The 20,071-nt window shown below is 37.1% G+C and overlaps 2 protein-coding genes across 7 annotated transcripts in view; one reads left to right on the forward strand and one right to left on the reverse strand.

Annotated features, from left to right (window-relative positions):
* The window catches only part of Ror (tyrosine-protein kinase transmembrane receptor Ror), a 231,417-nt gene that overhangs the window by 30,630 nt on the left and 180,716 nt on the right, over positions 1–20,071 (forward strand). The gene's annotated exons all lie outside the window — the stretch shown is intronic.
* Positions 9,556–20,071, reverse strand: part of LOC139769552 (uncharacterized) — a 34,858-nt gene continuing 24,342 nt past the window's right edge. For all 5 annotated transcript variants that reach the window (XM_071700705.1, XM_071700707.1, XM_071700706.1 and 2 more), the window contains 2 exons: positions 14,315–14,451; positions 9,556–14,089 (listed from right to left, as the gene is read on the reverse strand). In XM_071700705.1, coding sequence (XP_071556806.1) covers positions 11,576–14,089; positions 14,315–14,451 — 2,651 coding nt within the window. In that variant the 3' untranslated portion in view covers positions 9,556–11,575. The remainder of the gene's footprint in view (positions 14,090–14,314; positions 14,452–20,071) is intronic.

Genomic DNA, 20,071 nt, shown 5'->3' on the forward strand with positions numbered 1-20,071 from the left:
TATTAATTAACTCGGTTTTAACCGAGTCCCTGACTTTTGTGTAACGAGTTGCCCCGAATTATAGGATATTTTGATATATAAAAAATATCTATCTATTTTTGTATCAATGTTTTATCTATTAAACAGTTTTTTTAACTTCTCTATTTAGAATAATAATGTGGTTTATAATTAATACGTATATTAATTGCTATATTACTTTTTATTATCGCAAAATCGTAATATATAAAGGAAAAATTATTATCTATATATTGTAGAGAAAATATTTGAAGTATTTCTCTATGAATAAATATTAATTATGTAATAATCTATTATTACATATTTGTTATTTAATATCAAAGTTATATGAGAAGTAAGGATAAAAAATTTTTCAAAAAGCATCAGGATGTAATAATAGCCGTAATAAAAACATAGGTTTATGAATTCATTGAAATATTCGTGCAAAATGAATGGTATACGTTCGCAACGCGACAAGTCACGTCGTCTTGCATGATTGATTTTTTTAGAGCTTCTCATAAAGCAACGGACGTGGCGGCGCGTATCGCGTGGGCGAGTCTGTCTTTCTTCTTCTCTCACGAAAATGGATTTAATATTTTCGCCTATGGCGTGCAATCGATATAAATGCAAATTAGGGTTCACGACGCGGTTCGGTCGAATGATTCGATTTCTCCTGCGTTCATTCGCGGAAGTAAAGAGAAGGATGAAACCTTATCAAAGCTGTTCACGTTTGAATGACAAGATACGAGGTTTGAAGAAGCATGCGAGAGATTTTTAGTTGGTGGTCGGTAACATAATTCGTTGAGGATAATCTGGATCAGAAATTGATGGCTCGAACGGATACAATCATATCGTGCATTTCAAAGCATTTAACTACATTACAAACTTTGATATTTAGATTTCTTTATTTTATGCACATTTAGTGACTGAAATCCGTAAATACTCTTTCTTTAATCTGAAATGTCAAAATTGAATAAATTTTATTTAATTGTTAAATTATTGGGAGAAATACACAAGTGTTTATTTTTTATATTTTCTAAGGAAGAAATTTAAGTTTGTTTTTAAATTTATTTTTCATAAGTTTGCTTTAACGATTAAATCATGTACTGAGATATATTATAGCCATGTGGACATATGACACTATTATTGAATATATCATAAAATAAATGTGTTGCTCGAAGTAAAAAAAAGGTAGATATATTGCATGACCTCCGGTTGAGAAAGATAGAGATCATTTTACGAGCATCGTCGGCAGAGAATATTAATCCATCTCTCGTGGTGAAAGCGCCTTCAATGTTTTATTGATTTACTTATTTATAAGAGACCAATATCAATAAATTCTGTAAGTATCGTTACAAATTTTTTATCACACTTAAAGTAATAAGTACATCATAAAGGCTTAATTTAATTAGACAGCTATGAATAATGATGCTGGATCATGAGTATCATATAACAAGATATGTAAAATTGTTATTTAGTTTATTGTTACATATAGTAATATTTACTTAGATTTATGAGTTTTTTAATTTATAAACTTTTTAGTTTATTGAGTGCAATTAATTATACCATAAATTATTCTGAAGTAATAATATACTATATTTGCAAATTAAAAATTTTTTTTGAACTTGCAAAAATGTGAAGAGTAATATAAAATTTAATGCAACATTGGCATTCTCCACTTTTTTAATTAAAAAATGTATTTACTTATAAGATAATAAGGTATTTTACCGTGTAGATAAAATATCGTAGCAAAAAGCAATTTTTTATTATCAATACGGTTGTCGTAATCGCGAAGGAAAACGTATCTATACATAAAAGTAATTTTATAGCGCATAGCAGAGTCGGCTGTTTTAATCAATCAAACCGATCCCGTCGAAGTTTCGGAAGTAAATTTGAAACGGCCATGCAGTTGGCGTCGCGTCGACATAAATTTCATGCACTTTCGTTATTTTTCGTCTGAGCAAACATTTTGCAGCGCCGCGTGCAACATATATACATGTGCAACGATCTCCGCGCACGGGCAGCGCATCTCTCGATGAATTGTATATATGCAAAGCGAAGCCGCGTTTATTCCGCTACAATTACGTAAAATGCCACACAGGTATCACGCCGGAGTGGTCTTGCAAAAAACATTCGCTCGATTCGCTCTCTCTTTCTCCCTCGTGTATGCGATATTTATGTACGCGTGTGTTTTCAAACGCTTGCTCGTTCGAATTGGGTTTTTCGGGACGGTGTGTGGTCGACACGAGTGAGATAAAAAGACTGAAAAAAATGTCTCTCGGCCCGGACACCTCCACGGGATGCGTTAAACCGTGCACACGAATATGAAATAGCATAGTGATACGCGTTAGAAACCAACATTCATCGAATCCAAGTCTAATTGTAAGATCAAGTAATGCATTAGAAGTTGAGTCTAAAGTAGTATTATTTTTAATCGAGCGAAAATAATGGATACATTTTTCTACGTTTTACATACACCGTAATATTGCAGATATTATAAAACCGTGTAAAACGCAGGTGTTAATACAATACCTGTTTTCTATATTTTTTTTATTCACTCGGCTATTTTCTTTTCGAACGTGGCATATGGTGTTCAAACCGATAAATAAATCCGATAAGTTGACCGAACAGATTTCTCACACTCAGCTTCCCAAGTGAGGAGCATGAGGGAGAAAAAAGGGTATCAAAGTTTTATGTCCGGTCATATAATATATTACTAAAGAAATAATCGAACTAAACAGTTTGTTACGATCGTAAGTTTCTCAGGTATTAGATATCTGATTTTTCTTAAAGTTTTTTTAGTCGTAAATTTTTTAATAAATTGGCAGTGAGTTTTTTATGATAGCCACATTTTCTAATTTCGGATTTATTAAAAAATATGTACTTTGCCTTTATATTTTTTGACTGTTTTTTATTTCCAGCAGTTTTATCCAGTTCTCTATAAATATTTTTTGCAATCTTGTATCGCCGTTACCGCCGTTAGTTTTGTACGTCGACCTACGTTCCGCGAAAGCTTAAGCTTATACATCTCAACACGTCGCACGGTTAATTCCGCAGGAAACTTCGTAACTACCTAGCGCGGGTTGGAAAGTCTAGTTATTGAAGGTGCACGTGCGAACCGTTTAGCCCGTGCACATGCACGTGACGCCGGTCTCTCGGCGTCGGAAGGGGCCGACCAGCTGTTGCAGCTCGAACCGATCGGAATCTTCTCGGTTATTGTATCAAACGCATAAATCTCGTCTTTATTGCTGTTATATGCTAAGCAGGACGAATCCTCGGACAGGTTACGACGACGGCTCTGGGAAGATGCGCAAGAATAACGCGTCTTCGTATAGAATAGATGAATGCGCATAGGATATCCTAGATTTCCTGATTTATCTAACTTTCGTTCACGAACAGTGTAAAGTTCAACCTTTCCTTGACAAAGATGTCAAGGAGACATCGACAATTTTTGGATTATAAGTGGTTGAAAATCCAAAGTTTTTTATGAATAATGTTTTGATTTAAATGATGAAGTAAAAATTTAAATTTTAGTACAGTTTCGTCAATTGAATCTCAAGTTACTTAAATTTAAATTTAAATAAAATATAAAATTTTTACTGAAAAGGAGGTCAATTTCAAATTGATGGTATTTTTATAATTGATTATACAGCTTTTTAGTACATATCTATGCACCCTCGCCCTTGCGTTTCGATGACCGAGATAGTCATCGGTGTGAACTTACATATTTAATTTGGAAACTGGTTAGCCGCGCGAGCTGTTTGCGGAACGATCGTTACCGCTGATTTATAAGCTCATTCGTTTTCGCGATGGGCCCTTCCTTCGCGTTAGCGCGCCGTTAGACGCGTGTGAGTGCAAATACGCGTGTCTACATAGGCGCGTGTATGTATATTTAGGCACAGTTCGCATGGCACAAATGCCACGAATGCGCTCGCTACCCCGCTCGCACCCTTGATCCCCCTGAACAACCCGGGCTAATTTCGTATCGCAACGCTCGATCCACGGAACGAAAGAGGCAGGAGATCGTTAAAAGTGCTCCGGAAACGGGGATTCCTTTTTCTCGCTTATTAATGAGTGCGAGTAAACCCGTTCTGGCACGGCGAGGCACCCGAAACGTTTTGTCACCGTCGATCGTTAGCTCGACTCAATTTGCGCCCCGTCGGGGTCTCATACGACGTAAGCTCGTTTCGAGCCCGTCTCTATATCCCCGACATTTATTTCCTGAGACAAGAAAAATTTATTTACTTGCTCCTCCGTGTGAATGGCGTCTTTTAAAATTTTCGAAAGATTTAGATATTTAAAAGATTACACAAGTGCATCTTTATTACATTATTTCTACTTAATTGAAAACATAGATTATTTAAACTTCAGCTAATATTTATTTTTATATACGGTCTTCGCGCTTTCCCTAAATATATATATACATATTAGAAATCAAAAAATATTAAAAGTAAATTATATTTATTTTAGTAGAAACGCGTTATTACATATTTAAGAAGTCTATATGTGGTAGATATCTCGCCCAGATATCTCGTCTGTAATGTCAAACAAAGCTTTGCGGAATAACTATTTTATATGCAAAGAGAGATTAATTGTTATAAATGCAAATAGTTTGACTTCGATCCCAGGACCGATATAGAAAAACATCTACGCCAGGAAATTGATTTACGGCGTATTAAACCGCGGTGTTTCGGGTAATCCATTTATCTCGCACAACACTTGTCGTGCCGCGTGATTTATCGCTCTTGCGAAACGTTGTTCGCCGGTGACTATATCAGGATAGTGTAGTTCATTCATACGAAATATTGCGTATACTGCATCTCGGGAATTGGAGTGTTACAACTAAAAAAGTGGGATAATTAGTTTAATGTGATTATCGGCACTCACGACGGAGTAATACATCAATTTTTCTTTTACGCTGAAAAAGAAAATGCATAAATATCTTCGTCCCGAAGCATCGCGTGCTGAATACAAAGCAGCGATAATTAGCTCTTCCGTTGATGAAACCCCTCTCGATCGGACGTGGAGTGGGACCACCACTTCATCGGTATCCTTTTAATTCTCCTCACGTCGGTCTCGTGCTCTTCCCATAATATCTTTCTTCTTCTTTTACCTTCTAAAGTTTCTCGGACGATATTATAGTAAATTTGAAACGCCGAGCATTCGAGATGAAAGCGTTGAAAGCCTGGCGGAATATTCCTCACGATCGAATTGCAGCTTGCTATAGTATTGACGCTATTCGAGAAAATTGCATTTTCCTCGCACACGAAAATGTTAAAAAGAGCGGCGCGTCTCGGGTTAAGACCTATCCATAATTCATTGTAAATTTATGTCACAGCATTCCCATGTGTGTCTAAATATAATATATATTTATTAATCAATTTAATCGTTTTAATAATTTATAACTGCAATAGAGTTTTCCAATAAAAAGTATTTTAAACAATCAAGTTAACATTGCATTTGATAACGTTATATAAATAATGGCTCATTTTTTAAACAAGTTTGTTTAAATTTTATTAAAAAAACAAATTGATATGTATTTTGTAGCAAAATAGGTATTTATTTTGCACGAGGTTTTGAATAGAAAGCATTGCAGGCAGCTGAAATAAAAAGTACATTTTTACCGGTGATATAAATTTAACTAAAATAATCCAATTTTTAAATATAAATTTTATTTAAAACATATTTTTTTATGAAATAAAGTCCGATTTTTACAATCTACAGATACTTTGATATCTGTAATATAGTTTGAATCGAAAATGCTGCTCGATAAATTATTTCGGATTTGACCTGATTAATTCTTTTTTTGTTAATACTTTTGTTTTATCTGTTCATCTTGACTTATTTTCGTTCCGCTGCGGTATGTATAATTCCATTTCCGATAATATTCAATAAGCGAATTCTAAAAGCCCCTTTAAAGCGACCTAAATGTCACGCCATGGTCGAGATGCATAATGTATCTGGCTTTTTATTCCGTTAAGCAGAGCCGCCAATATGTTACTACTGCTTATTTCGAATCACCAAAAAGAAAAAAGCATGTGTTCGTATAAAAAAGCACCACGCTGAACGCGTATTACGGAATATTACCGGGGCATACAACACGAGCAAATATCCTGCTTATTAAGCGGGAATATTGAATTTCCTGTCCGGAGGGGCTGACAACTCTCTAGTTATTTCGTTTACTCGGTAAAAAAACGAAACCGCAACACACATGACTTGATTTCGACCGAATTTTATTAAAAATTTTTTAAGCTTATGCGGCTACAAATATTTATTATCTTTGCACCAATGTTCATTATCCTTACCGCAGAGATTATTTACTGCGTATTTTTCCTGTCAAATTAAATCGCGGGCTCTAAATGTAATGTATTGTAAGTGCCAGGAACATTTTCCAAGAACATTTCCATTTTTTCTTCTTTTGTAATATGCAAAATAACTTTAGTATATTTTTATCATTAAATTATTTTTTCCTATTATCGAAAAATTTTATCATAAAATACGAAAGAAGAGAAAAGGAAAGAGAGAAGAAAAAACTAAATATAATTTATATAGATGCATTTATTTAATAGCTCTAAAAGATATTTTTTTAATAACATTTTCGATTGCACGTTGAGATATTTTCTTTGCTTCAAATTATTTTTGATACTTATATTTTGCATATGATAGTTTGCACGAAAAGTTATATTAACCGATGAAGTTTATGTTACATATGTAATTTCACCTAAACTTTTTATCAATTTATAAGACCAACTGAGCAAGTTTTAATTTAAATTTTGTACGCTCACATAAAGTAAAGAGTCCGTTATATTTAAATGCAGAAAGTTTGGCAATAAGGACTGATTACTACGGAAACATAATCGTAAAATTGCGCAAAACGTAATGGAACTTACGTGAAATTTCCGCCGGAGCAAAAGGTCCGCGCATTCAAGTTAAAGGCTCGCGAAACTTTCGTGAAAGTTCATAACGCAAAGTGACGGGGAAACAGCGAGGACAGAGACGGATTTGCGGATTCTTGCGAGAGCTTTCGCGAATTCGAAAGACAGAAATTTCTTTCGAACGAAACTCGAGCCGATCACCCCTTTGACGTCTTTTTCTTCGCAAAATTTTCAGGAACATCGCCATATCGCCGCCAAGTTTCTTTATCGTGTATCCTTTCATTGAAAATTATTATGCAAATTTATACACGCACTTTTCTGGACGAAATTATCGAGTGTAATTTATTCCATGACTAGAGTTAATATGACAAGACATCTCATACCGCACATGTTTATTCTTTGGAACCGTGAATCGTTTCAACAGGGGGTTTTTTTTTTACAAAAATCTGAGTTGGCGCCGTCACGTCCGCTGTCAGTGACCTGATCGTACACTAACGGAATTCATAGAAGGTTTATGTGAAGTGCATAATTAAAGCTTATTATCTTAACGAACGTTGTAACAGCGGATAATCACGTCTCACATTTTATATTTATGAATACTGGCTGACGATCAGTCCTTAATTAGGATTCACGATAACTCAGACACGCGCAAATAAAGATATGCTTGGACAATCGCCAAAGTTATAGACATATCTTTTTAAAAGTTAAAGTTAAATTTTTTAGCGTTGCTCTATGGTTACGCGAAAAATTGATATTTACATATTGATATCTCGACAAAGTTGATTGGTAACCTTGTATAAACTGAAAACCAAATCTTTTCGAGAAAGAAAACTTCAAATTAAATTTTTTTTTATAACAATGCTTTTCCAACATCATAATGTCTTCATAAAAATTGAACAAGATTTCGAAATTGCTTCTTCTTAATATATTGCTTAATATATTTTTAGAGTCAGTTTCATTTATTATTACGCGCTCTAATTATTACTCGTGATAGTACTTTTGTAGACACGCTTGCATTTGCCGGGACATAATGCAGTATTTTGTAATCTGTAAATTGAACGCGAACAGAAGCAGTTCTTCCGCATAATTAATTGAGTAGCATGCGTTAGTGGGAATTATGCCATTGCACATTATTACGCTTATCATCTCGCATGAGAAACGCGAGACGTTTCCATCGCCGGGTGGAGTGAAAATTCTTGATGACATTTGCAAATGAAATCAGGCCATTAAGGTACTGTCTCTTCCATCTTGTTCCGCGCTATTTCCACGAAGACAATACGATGTTACTTCCGGCCTGTCCGCATTCCGTAGTTATTTTGCAGACAGATGACAGCGATATTGCCGCTGCCTCGCGATTAATCTGCATACTCGTCTCGGTAACGATTTGTTCGTTTGAGCAGAGCGCGAGAAATATGAAATAAAACTTTGAAATTCACGCGTAATCCTATTAAATTCTTTCTTGTTTTGCTCGAATACCTGAAAAATATTGAGAAAAATCCCGAATATAAAGGATGGACGTTCCTAAACTATGAATTTTTTCTATTATGAATAAAACTAATTATGAGTAAAAGTACAAAAATGTTAAATGTATATGTAGTGGGCTATATGACTTGTATTTATAACATATATAAATAAAACGATGCATACGGGTGATCATCAAATTTTTCAGGCAAAATATAATATTAAAACAATCTTAGAAGCCTCTATTATAATTTCCACATTCGCCGCAATACGAGGGGTTTGTCCCTTTTACGATAAGACGAAACGTACCTCTCTCACGTACCTTGCGTTGGATGCCAGGAGCACGTCTCGCAGTGACATTTGCAAATGATGTTAGACCGTATTAACGTACCATCTTCCATTTACGTGGCACTTTGCGAGAGAGACCAAGCGAAAGACCGCGTCTTGTTCCCGCTCCTTGTGTGACTTTGCGCAGCCGAGCGAAGCCGAGCCGAGTCGAGTCGAGTCGAGTCGTTCCTAAACTAGTTCCAAGTTAATCGGTGACGGCGTTACCATTATGGTGTAGAGTTGCGAGGACGCGAGAGGACCAGAAACCTCCTGGAAAGATGGTCTAGCGGACAGGCCGCGGGAAAAGGGACGATTTGCATTTTAATTGCACCGGCAACCTTCCTTGCCGCCCTCATCGCTAACACTCGTCGTACGCGACCCAACCAGCTCTTCCCAGTTTCTCGCAAAGATCTGCTCGAATATCACCGACATTTTTTATTTAAATTCGCTGTTGTTAGTTGCAATTCTTATCGTGAACGTGATTCTCTGAATACGAATCACGTTTACGGTAATTTAGGAGGTTGATACTTCCGCGTGCTCGCAAGTGCGCTAAATATATTGCCAGATGTTGCAGCAGCGATTAGTGAAATGTGGGATGAGTGCTCTCTGTGTCGGATAATATTATTCTCGTATATCCGTTGCTAAATCTTCCTGCTAAGAAATACTTTTTCCTGTGTCTAAGAAATTCGTCTGTTTCAAATAGATTTATAAATAATCTTACATCTTTCAACATGATTGAAAATAACAAAGTTCTTGAAACATAAGAATTATAATTTTTAGAACAATTCTTAAATTAAAAAAGAAGACACGCACCGTAAGATTTACGATGAATATATCGATTATATCGATATATCCTCTTGCTAAATGCAAGAATAAAAAACTAAATCAAACGCAAGGGCAATATAAAATCTATTTTTTATTAATTATTATTTTAACTAAAATAGTAATTATTATTTTACAATGCGGAAAGATAATTGCCTTATTTATACAGAATTTTAATTATGTTTTTCTATCATAAAATCTGAAGAGCATTGACGGTGTCTCTCGTTTTTCGTATCTTTCTCTCTTCATTTTCGCGTGTAATTGAACGACGAATAACGGCGCGGAGAAGTTTCCGCGAAGGGATAGTCGCGAACTTTGCCGCTAAGTTTCCCTTGTACCCCTTGGGCCATTAATAAATTTCACGCAACCGGATAATCGATGATTCGCAGGAATATAATGTGAGAATGGCTGGGAGTATTATTACCTAATGGTCATTAGAAATATAGGAAGTAATAATTTACTTGAGTACAAAATACATCGATGTTGTATTTTAAAACGCTTAAAGTATAAAAGTACAACGCGTTATTAAAACACATTTTATAAGATTTGTTCTATAGACTCTTTCTAACATTGACATTTTTAAATCTAAAATATTATACATATAACTTTACATTAAATACGTCGGACATAAATATATATATTGATATAAATTAATTATCAAAATATACAAATTATATACAAAAGTGTATACTATGCTAGTCTAATACAGCATATACAATTACTTATGTACATTTACTGTTTCATCATTATTATTTTAAAAATTAGCTATAATGCTGTAAATGCGTAGAATACTTATTGCCACATATTCGTAGAATCTATTTGTAATTTTTTTAAATAAATTAAAACGTTAAAATGCAATAAAATATATAACTATATCAAATGACTAGAAATAATATTTTGTATATAGTATTTTGTTTAGCAGCATATAAAGAGTAATACTTTTATAACTAATGCGCATGATAATGAACGATAGATAACAGTTTTTGTCATAACAAGAATTTTTTCAAGTTTTGATTTTAAATTCGCAAAATTCTTTGTCTAAAACATGACAATAATACAATCTAAAAGATCTTTTAAAAATGTCTAATGTTTTAGGTATACCTCCAACTTTCATATGGTTTGTGAAATCTAATTATAAATAATCGCTACTAGAAAATCTACATAATTCGAGAATGTATACCATTATTCGCACGCGTGCTTAGGAGAAGCCTTGCGCTTGCTAACCCCAGTAAATTTGCCTTAAGAGCGGACGCAGGCCCGTCTTCCTGGTCTCTTGGCAGAACTAGTTTAGATACAACTGTCACCCCGTTGTGACAGCGTTAGTAACACCATAGAACCGTTGTCTGTGCTTGTTTTACGACCTGCGTTACCGGCTACAATGGCGGTTCCCTTACACCAGCAACGGGAAGTTAAGGCCTTCCTTCCTGAATTCATTCCGCGGCCCATCAGCATTTCCCTTTGGTATTTGCCCTTCGAATTATTTAGTCGACCTGGTCGTCTCTCGGCTCGAGGACCAGAAAGTAGCAAGAACCTTTCAATGTTGACACAAATCGCAGCTGTGTTAAATAAATAAGGGCCACTGCGTCCGGTTCCAGCGATAGCTTCTCATTTTAATGTTTCGCGAGATGCATACGAGATCAGACTATTGAAAGATATCCAGATGGTATCAGTGATGTGACTAGATTAATACGCATCTGGCGCATTAATCTTCTCGATGGAAAAAATCGCTGATTTGAAAGTACGATCCAATTTTTCTTCTTTAGAGTAATTGAGTAATGAATATTAATTTCTGAGATTTGTAATGAATGATAATATATAGCGTAGTAATATGTTTTATAGTTTATCTTCGTGGTAATTTTAAATAACGGTACATAGATAAACTCGGTAATTTCTTTTTAAAGTATAAAGATTAATTTCACAAATAAAACATCGCTCACAAAAATAATTGATACTATTTATATAATAATTAATGCACTAATTAACTAAACTATTGATATTCAATACTTTGACATTAAAATTAGCTAACGCTTTACTTCTTGTATTTATTCTGCTTTCCTTAGTTACATCCTTGAGTGGGATTAAATATGCAGCTTTCATTAAATGCAACCGTTCCCCCAACACGCGCACCATGGCACATTACCACTACTGGTACTAGTCTTGCGAGTTTTCACGTTGGTAATTTCTCGACTGCTGACCGAGTTCGTTCTTTCGCGTTCCGAATTCAGCGCGGTACCATCCGCGAGCTTGTCCTTAGCATCGACACTACCACTCCTCGAGGTTTTTAATGACGCTTGAGACGGTCGTCTTTTAGAATTGAGGTAGACAGACACCCTTCGATTTTGATCTTTGCGCGGCGAGTCCTGTCCCGAGGACGACGACCTGCTCTCGTTCTTGTTCTCTTGTACGTCGGGCGTCGTCGTGCTCAATCTCCTCGGTTTCTTCCGCGTCATTCTTCCAGCCGAATCGAGTGTATCTGTCGACGTGGCGCTGGTTTGTTTCTTTAGTTTTCTTTGTACAGTCGGCGATAGCGGTTTTTGATCCTTAATTAAAGTTTTGTCTTTCTTCACGATTTTTTTCCGTCTCTGTCCGCTCGGCGAATTCGGCGCGCTGATCGTCTCCTCGTCCTCGTGATGCGAATCGCCGTCAATCGACGTCTGCGTTTGCGCCGGTACTTTCGTGACGTTATCATAGTACATCATTCCATATCTCTGCGAATAAAATTGACCAGGTCCTCGTGATACGAAGGGACCGTTCTGGTACAGATTCTGACTCTGGAGATATCGATTCGCGTTTAATCTTCTCAAGCTCGTCAGATCGTAAGGCGTGGCGGAAGGTATCAAATTGCAAGGACTCGGTTTCTCGAAGGAAGTCACTTGAATATCCTGCTTGCCGCTCATTACTTGGTCGCTGGGTATCAGCAATCGACTTTGATCCGGCAAGTGTGCAGCTCGAAATCTCTCGTTCAGGTGAACGCCTCGACCGTAACCCGGCATAGAATACGGATAAGCCAGGCCGTCGTCGTTCACCTGAATAGAGAGTGGTGTCGCGGTGGGAGGAGGATTCGGTTTTACTTGATAGTTAGGACAGTTCTTATCAAAGTTTCTTAAAAAAGGATTCCTAAAGAGACGGTAATCTATCGAAGGTAAGTTGGGTATCTCTGGTGTATCTGGACTCGACGCTTGCTCGACTCGCGGTACCTTTAACGTCACGTTTAGATGACTCTTGTACGGTTTATTAGAGGAATCGCTTATACTGTCCAGAGTATTATCACTTTTCGTAAGCGTCTGAGATTCGACGTGATTTAGTTTTAATTGTTGCGCGACACTCTGAGAGTCGCTCGAGAGATCTTGGCAGGATACCGACTTTGTCAGTTGACTGCCCAGAGCACTTCTGCTATCCGTGGTCAATAGGTTATCTGTACTCAAAAATGTCCTCGGATCATTCTTATCCTTCGCGTCTTCACAAGGTATCGCACCATTTACGTAAATATCCGCTGAACCTTTCAACCCTACGAAAGGATTAGTCCTAGAAACCACCGTAGAAGCTGTTTTACCGCTACTCGAACTAGTTCCGGTTCCAAAATAACTTACACTAGCGGTTGGTGATTCTTCTTCTTGTCTTTTCAGTTTGAAAGGCTGCTGTGAGAAGAAGTGTTTAGGCTTTTCCGGCATCGTGGTCTCTTCGATATTCTCAACTCGCTGCGTATTATTTTCTCTGTTTGCCACAGCGAATCTAGGCGAATTCACGTTCCAGACGTTTCTGCCGACCGCTTCTTCGGAACACAAAAATTGCGTTCGTGAATCTTGAATAGCTGATGTTTCATGAAACTTCATGGGTTGTCTCGTACTTGCGTTCCTCCTGCTTAGGAAACTGAAAGTATTTGATGGCGACACCGAGCTTCCCAACGAGGAAACTATTATCGGGTGCGAGTCCGGCTTTCCTATCCCCGTTGTTGGCGTGACGGGGGCAATGCTACCCGTATAAGTAGGCATTTGTTTTTGAAAGACCATGTCGTTCTGCCAACCGATGGGTGGGACGTGAATTTGAGGTAGGTTCGGATCGGCCACTTCCAGACCAGCGGTGTCTAAGTTGGCCAGCGGGATCAATGGATCAGGCTGTAATCCGGAGTACGGTGAAGCCAATAATGCGGACGTATCCGTGGATAGCATTAAATCCACCGCACTCGGAAACTCGAACGGGCATTCGGTGTAATAACTGGTTCCGCTGAAACCACTCGTCGGCTCGTACGTGGCCGGATAAAACGGGATGTTATCGTGAAGTTGCCGGGGGCCGAGGATCGGCGGGGGTGGATGCCCGACAGCCTCGTTTTCCTGGCCCTTCTCCGGTGTCGCCTCCATCTTCTCCTTATCTCTCTTAAGCTCCTCTTCCTCGTCGACAACCGACAGATCGTCGAACTCCACGTGAAGTCGATGCATATTGCTGCTCATCTTTTCGGAAGAGATCTTCTGATTCTCCGCATTCTCTAGCTGTTCTTCTTGGTTGAAGTCCTTTATCGGCTTCTCGTTATCTTCGTCCTCCTCTTCGTCCTCCTCTTCGTCCTCTTCGCAGGAGAAGTCCGACTGCAAGCCGTCATCCTCCTCGGAGCGATCCTGTAATTTGCGATAGATTCCAACACATGATTCCAACAATGTCGTTAATTATGTCAATCGTAACAATGGTGTTATGTTTTCATTAGCTAACATTTTTAGAAATAGGAACAAACGAGAATTTTCTTGCTAGTTTTCTCCATTCATTGATGTACTCTCATTATGTTTTATTAGTTTTAGTGTGAATTATTTATAGTATTGAGCAATTAAAAATCAAACTGTGCCAACCTCGTACTCTTCGCTTTCGCCGCGGTTCTTCTGTTTCTTCAAAATATCCTCAAGTTTGTCGTACTCGTCCCTGAGACTCCATATTTCCCTACGCAGCTGCTCGTTCTCCCTGCGCAATTTCTTAATATCGTTTTGGCCTGAAATTACAACAGACTAAAATGTTTGGATGTAACAAGACCGCCGAGTGAGATATACTTTTTACAGCAAAGAGATAAGCCGACATCTCGGTAGATTTGGCTCGCAATTTTTCTCGCGGAAATCACTTAATCACCATTCGGTGCGAGGACCAGCAACATACGGCTACTCACAATAGCGTTGCGTCTATCGAAACGATCGATCATTGGTCAACGCGGCAACAATCTCCGCCTGAGACGCCAGCCTCCTCTCTAACCCTGTGCGCCCTTTCGTGCGTCAAGAAGCCGGTGATAAATCACTAGAACCGGGCCTTCCAATTACTTAACTTTACAGAAAGAGAGAGAGAGAGAGAAAGAGCGAGACGAATAAACTTCGCCATCCACGCGTATAACGCGTTAAATCTTTTCTGGGGAAAGTCTATCGCGATATAAACTCTCAGTATTCTTCCTGTAATAGAAATACCGAAAGCGTTTCGTGTATAGCATAGATACAAAGATAGGAATAGAAGATAGTCGTTATGTATAGCTTTTGAAGCGTTAGTGATCTTTGAACCCTCTATAATTAAATATCTTATCAGTCATCGATGTCTTACCCATGAGAGATAAAAATTTATTTGAAAATAGAGAAAATATTTTATACATATTCTATATAAAATTTCTTTTTGTATTACGTTTTGTATTTCCTACATGTGCTTCTGTTTTGGATTTTATATGTATTCTAGGATTATAAGCATGAATTATGTAAAAATTTTACAAACTTTTAGATTTTTCAGAATACCTTTCTGATGTGACAAATTTTTAGTTTATTTTATATTCGTTCTTTTCTATATGTATACATTATAGGAGTATACTAGAATCAGTCAGGTTGAACGATGTATGCGGATGCAAGCTCCATTGTTGAAAACGAAGTCGATCGGTTTTTCTTTTTAAGCGTTAGTGATCTTCGACCCACCTAGATGCGAGTTAAGTTAAGTATCTCATCAGTCATCGGTGCCTCCTACTTCGATGATTAATGGGTTTATGCTTGGAGCGTGTTTTCCCAGCGCTTGAACTACGACCCGATCGCGGAAGTTTTCAGATAATTCAGCGATCTATACCGTTACAGGCTTTTTATTATGTTGTATACGCATAATACTTTTCCTTTTCAAACTCGACTAGCTAGTGTTTTAAACATTAGTTGCTGAGAAAAAAAGTGAATCAAAAGGAAGAATAAAATCGAAGATTTATCTTTTGTATGAAAGAATCTGCGAGATAAAATATTAGTAATATATTCTTTTCCATTTGTAATGCGCGGCACGCTTTATGTGCATCCGTTCTCATGATTTCCTGATTCCATAATTTATTTATAACGAATAGTTACATATAAATATATTATCTAAATTTACACGCAAAATCACTGACGACTGTATAGATGAAAGACAGGTTGGTTTGCAAAAGTTTTGACTATTTCTCTAATTAGCTCTTTTCATGGCACGAAATATTTACGGCTTATTGATTTTTCTACGGTTATGCTCTCATAAAAGTTGCGTAAAAGCACTCGTGATAACAGTTCCCTTAAACCTAGGTAGTAAGTGCGCGTGTGCGTGTAACAAGAAAAGCCATGTGGTAAATCAGGATTTAAACCTAGCTTACCAGTCTGAAATTTAAATAAATTAAATCCTTCTAGAGGTTCATAAATTCGGATTTTCCCTGTGGACACCGACGGCTATTTGGATGCTATTAAAACTTGGACCATTTATCTTCTGCATGAGCTCTGTTTGAAAACGATATTTGTTCAAATATACTACAACCGACCACTGTTCTTTTTATCTGTGTCGATGATGGAGAATATTAAAACCATCCGATACAATTCAAACTTTTTAATTTTGCGATTTATTTCGCATGGATCTTTGGAAACAATTGTTTTACAACAATTTTTGAGGGGTAAATAGAGATGTGTTTACTGTCAATACGGAACATCTCGCGCTAAATCGAAAATGTTTTAATTAATTTTCGGCATTAATTTTTTTGTATAAGTAAAGCTCACATGAAATTTATAAGTATTTTTGTCATTAGTCTATTTTGAAAATTTTAACGAAAGAAAAGTCGATTACTTGCCAAAAAGTCTGTCTTCAAAATAAGTATCCTGATAGGCTTATGATACTCATGTAAAAAGAAAAAAAAAAGAAAATTACAGTTAACCGTACGTCTGAAACGGATTCGCCAACACGCATGGCATTTACGAGTGACGTATAAAAAGAACGAATATCACTGGCTTATAGATCTTACAAAATAACATAACGATTTTTTATTCGGGTGTAGGTAAGCACGCTGGCGCGAATACGTGGATATTTTTAGCCGCGTGCAGAATACCCTTCAATCAAGCATCAAAGCTGAATATTTGCGAGCAGCGACGTAATATGGCTCACTGAAAATGCTCTCGGCGACCGGTGTCCATTTTATTTTCGACAGTGTGATGATCGTGACAGTTCGAGTTTCGTATGGGGTTATCAGTACACATACCCTGGAGCATAAATTTTTACCCGAATTTACGCGAATATCAGTTGTGATATTCTACGTTATTCTACTTTGTGTTTCATACGATATGTACAAAAGTGACATAAACTAAATTTAAAAGAAGCTCATCAATACGTATTATGTCACTTAATATCTATAATTTCTGCAAAAATTAAGAGAAGTTAAATTATCTTAAATTTATTAAATCGTTTGAATAATGTTACATTTAACATTAAATATACTCAGTTTGACGCTTTAATAATTTAATATGAGTGTTATTATATTTGATATTAATATTCGATAAGAGTTAGATAATCACTCTTAGAATTAGATATAAAGTACCCGATTTAAAATTTGGCTTTCTATTCTTAATCAGTCTTGTGTCTCGTTCGCTAACATTCTATTACGGACACTAGACGAGAATATCTTCCTGCATGCATATTTTATCATCTTTTTACATTATACTGCTCGTCAAGGTACGCTTCATTCTTTGCTCGTGAGAAGAGAGAAAGAGAGAAAAAGTTTTAATTATTCCTGTTCAAACACGTACCGGGAAAGTTTAATCACTCGGCACTGTCGGCATCGTGTTCGTCCTTATTCCATCGCGTGGAATCCTCTGCGCCTTTAAAAGTAGCGTCGGTCCGGTATTTCTCACGAAGGACCGACATTAATTAATCCTGACAGTTAAAAAGACCGGACTGTTCTCTTCGCATTCTGGTCGCATCGCCTTTCGAGAGGCGAAGTACACAAATGTTCCTGTACATGTACACAAACTCGTGGATCTGCGTTTTTGAGAAAAGAAAGAAAAGGAAAGCAAAATTGCATAGAGACGGGAAAGAGAGCGAGCGTATACAAGCCTTGCTTCGCGTCGACTTCGTCGGTCTCCTTTCGTTTGCTGTGGGCGTTTTCGCCGCGAAGGTGATCAAAGCAGCTACGAAATACATATTTGGTTTTGCCAACTCGCCGTGTTCCTATCAGCAGGCCGGAATTTCTTCTGGCTCTTTGAAAAGTGGAAATTGCGTCCCCGGTCGACGAGAACGAGCGCAAACGAACTCGGAGGAAATATTCCCGGGGTTCGCTTTTCACTCTTGATGCCGCCTCTCTGCGACTGTGTTACTTTGAAGCGAGTCGATCTTCGCGAATACGAGAAATCGCACGGTCATAGGCGTTCGATTGATCTCGCAGAAAGTTCCGCGCGTTTGTTTACACGTCACGATTCGTATGATCGACTCTGCTAACGAGTCGATGAGAAGCGAGTGAAATGAAGCGTATTGCTCGAATCTCATGAATTTAACGCAGTGTAATAAAATATGCAAACGGCACATAAAGGAGAGAAAAAAAAATAAAGCACTGATATAATGAACATGATGAAATTTTAGTATAATCGTTATGTTGCATTCCGAAGAAATAACAAGATCATTATCCAGTCAAATAAGCATTTCTAGTCGTGTCTTTGCCCATTTTAACGATACGAATCAGCGTCGGGTTATTTGACATGACGGAATAATTGTCGCGTTTACATTTCTCATGAAACACGTATGCTTAGTGATTCACAGTCGACGATAAACGTGGTCGTAGTCGAGTGTTAATTCATGCCGCTGGCAGTAAACCAGAATGGCCGTTAAAGCGTTCTTTAAGTCGGAGGGAATGTCACCGAGTCGAAGTATAAAGCGCATAATTTTGCAATTCTTGCGGCAATTATCTTTAAATCGTCCCAACGAATTATACAGTTATTTCTCATAGAGGAGTTGTATATTTTCTCAACTGAAAATTGTGTTTTGTGGATTCATCTATGAGCTGTATCTTTCTGTAACAGCAATCTAATCTTTCTGTAACATTTATGCGTGATCGACGTACAAGATGTTGTTATATTATTACAGTAATATACAGAGAAAGCTTTCTTACTAGCATGTAGAAAAAATAAACATAATTACGTGCTGTTAGGTTTTAATCTTTATCATCTTCGTTATGAGAACCATTTTCAGATGTATCGGTTTTGTAATTTTGGGGTTTAAAGTTTTAACGCAATATAATTTCTCGACTCAGTGTCATTTCACGATAGGGACCGCTGGAAACGTCACTCTGCAGAGACTGCGTCTAGACCAGGTAATCTAGATCGACAGCTCGTCGCGTTAACTAACACTTCATTTAAGGTTCCAGCAAGCTATGTAGCTACGAAGCGTGGTCCTTCTGGATATAATCGAACGTGACACGACCGTCCATCCGTCGGCTGCCAGAGCGCGCCCGAATTAGATCGCGCCAATATCCCAAGTAAATTATCGCTAACAGACCGCCGTTGTAATACTGAGAGCCGAAGTAACTTCTCGCGAACAAGCCCCGGCGGCTATATGGAAAGTTAAGCTCACCGGAAGGTCCTTTTTACGAGACGAAAGTCAATATCTGGCATTTTTCCCCATTTTTAACGAGAACATATACGATTTTTTTATGCCAACAGAAATGATCTTGTAGGCGGAATATGAATTCAGTGTATGAATTCTTATATATTGTATGTTGTAATTCATAAATGCGAGTTAAAATGTTTAACATATGTGTGTAATTTCTTATAATATTCTGGTCTTCTAAATTACCTGAGGATACAGGGCTTAAATTACATCTTCTAGACTCAATTTGTCGAAGCTGTTTAATTCTTAGAATTAAAGAATTCCGTAATTATTGTTCTAGTAATGCTATTTTAAAAATGATCATCTCTTGTAATTTATTTATAGATATTTTAATATCTGTAAACAAGTGGTCGAATATTCTGAGATATTTTATGTAATTAGACATATTTTTTCATGTAATGTAATAGCTTATATATATATCAATCATATAAAAATATGATTGAGAAAACTCGAAGTATATTTGTTTCCAAATGATTCCAATTAACTTGTTGTCGTCTTATATCTTCCACCGTGTTAAATTCGATGAAACCGGTCGAGATCAGGCCGATCGATCTTTCTTTTTAAAGAGAATACATTAATATTCGATGACTGCGATGGTAGAACCGCCTCATAAATATTTGACCCTTTCGTCTCGATATCTTTTTTTTCTTCTCTCGAGATTCAATCTGGCGCCTCACGAGAGGTGTTAAGAACCGATCTAATGAAGGTGCGCATCGAAACATGCG

Source organism: Temnothorax nylanderi, unplaced genomic scaffold, assembly GCF_030848795.1.
Source record: "Temnothorax nylanderi isolate EJ_2023f unplaced genomic scaffold, tnyl_v1.0 TNYL_tig0023_pilon, whole genome shotgun sequence".
NCBI classification, from domain to species: Eukaryota; Metazoa; Arthropoda; class Insecta; order Hymenoptera; family Formicidae; genus Temnothorax; species Temnothorax nylanderi.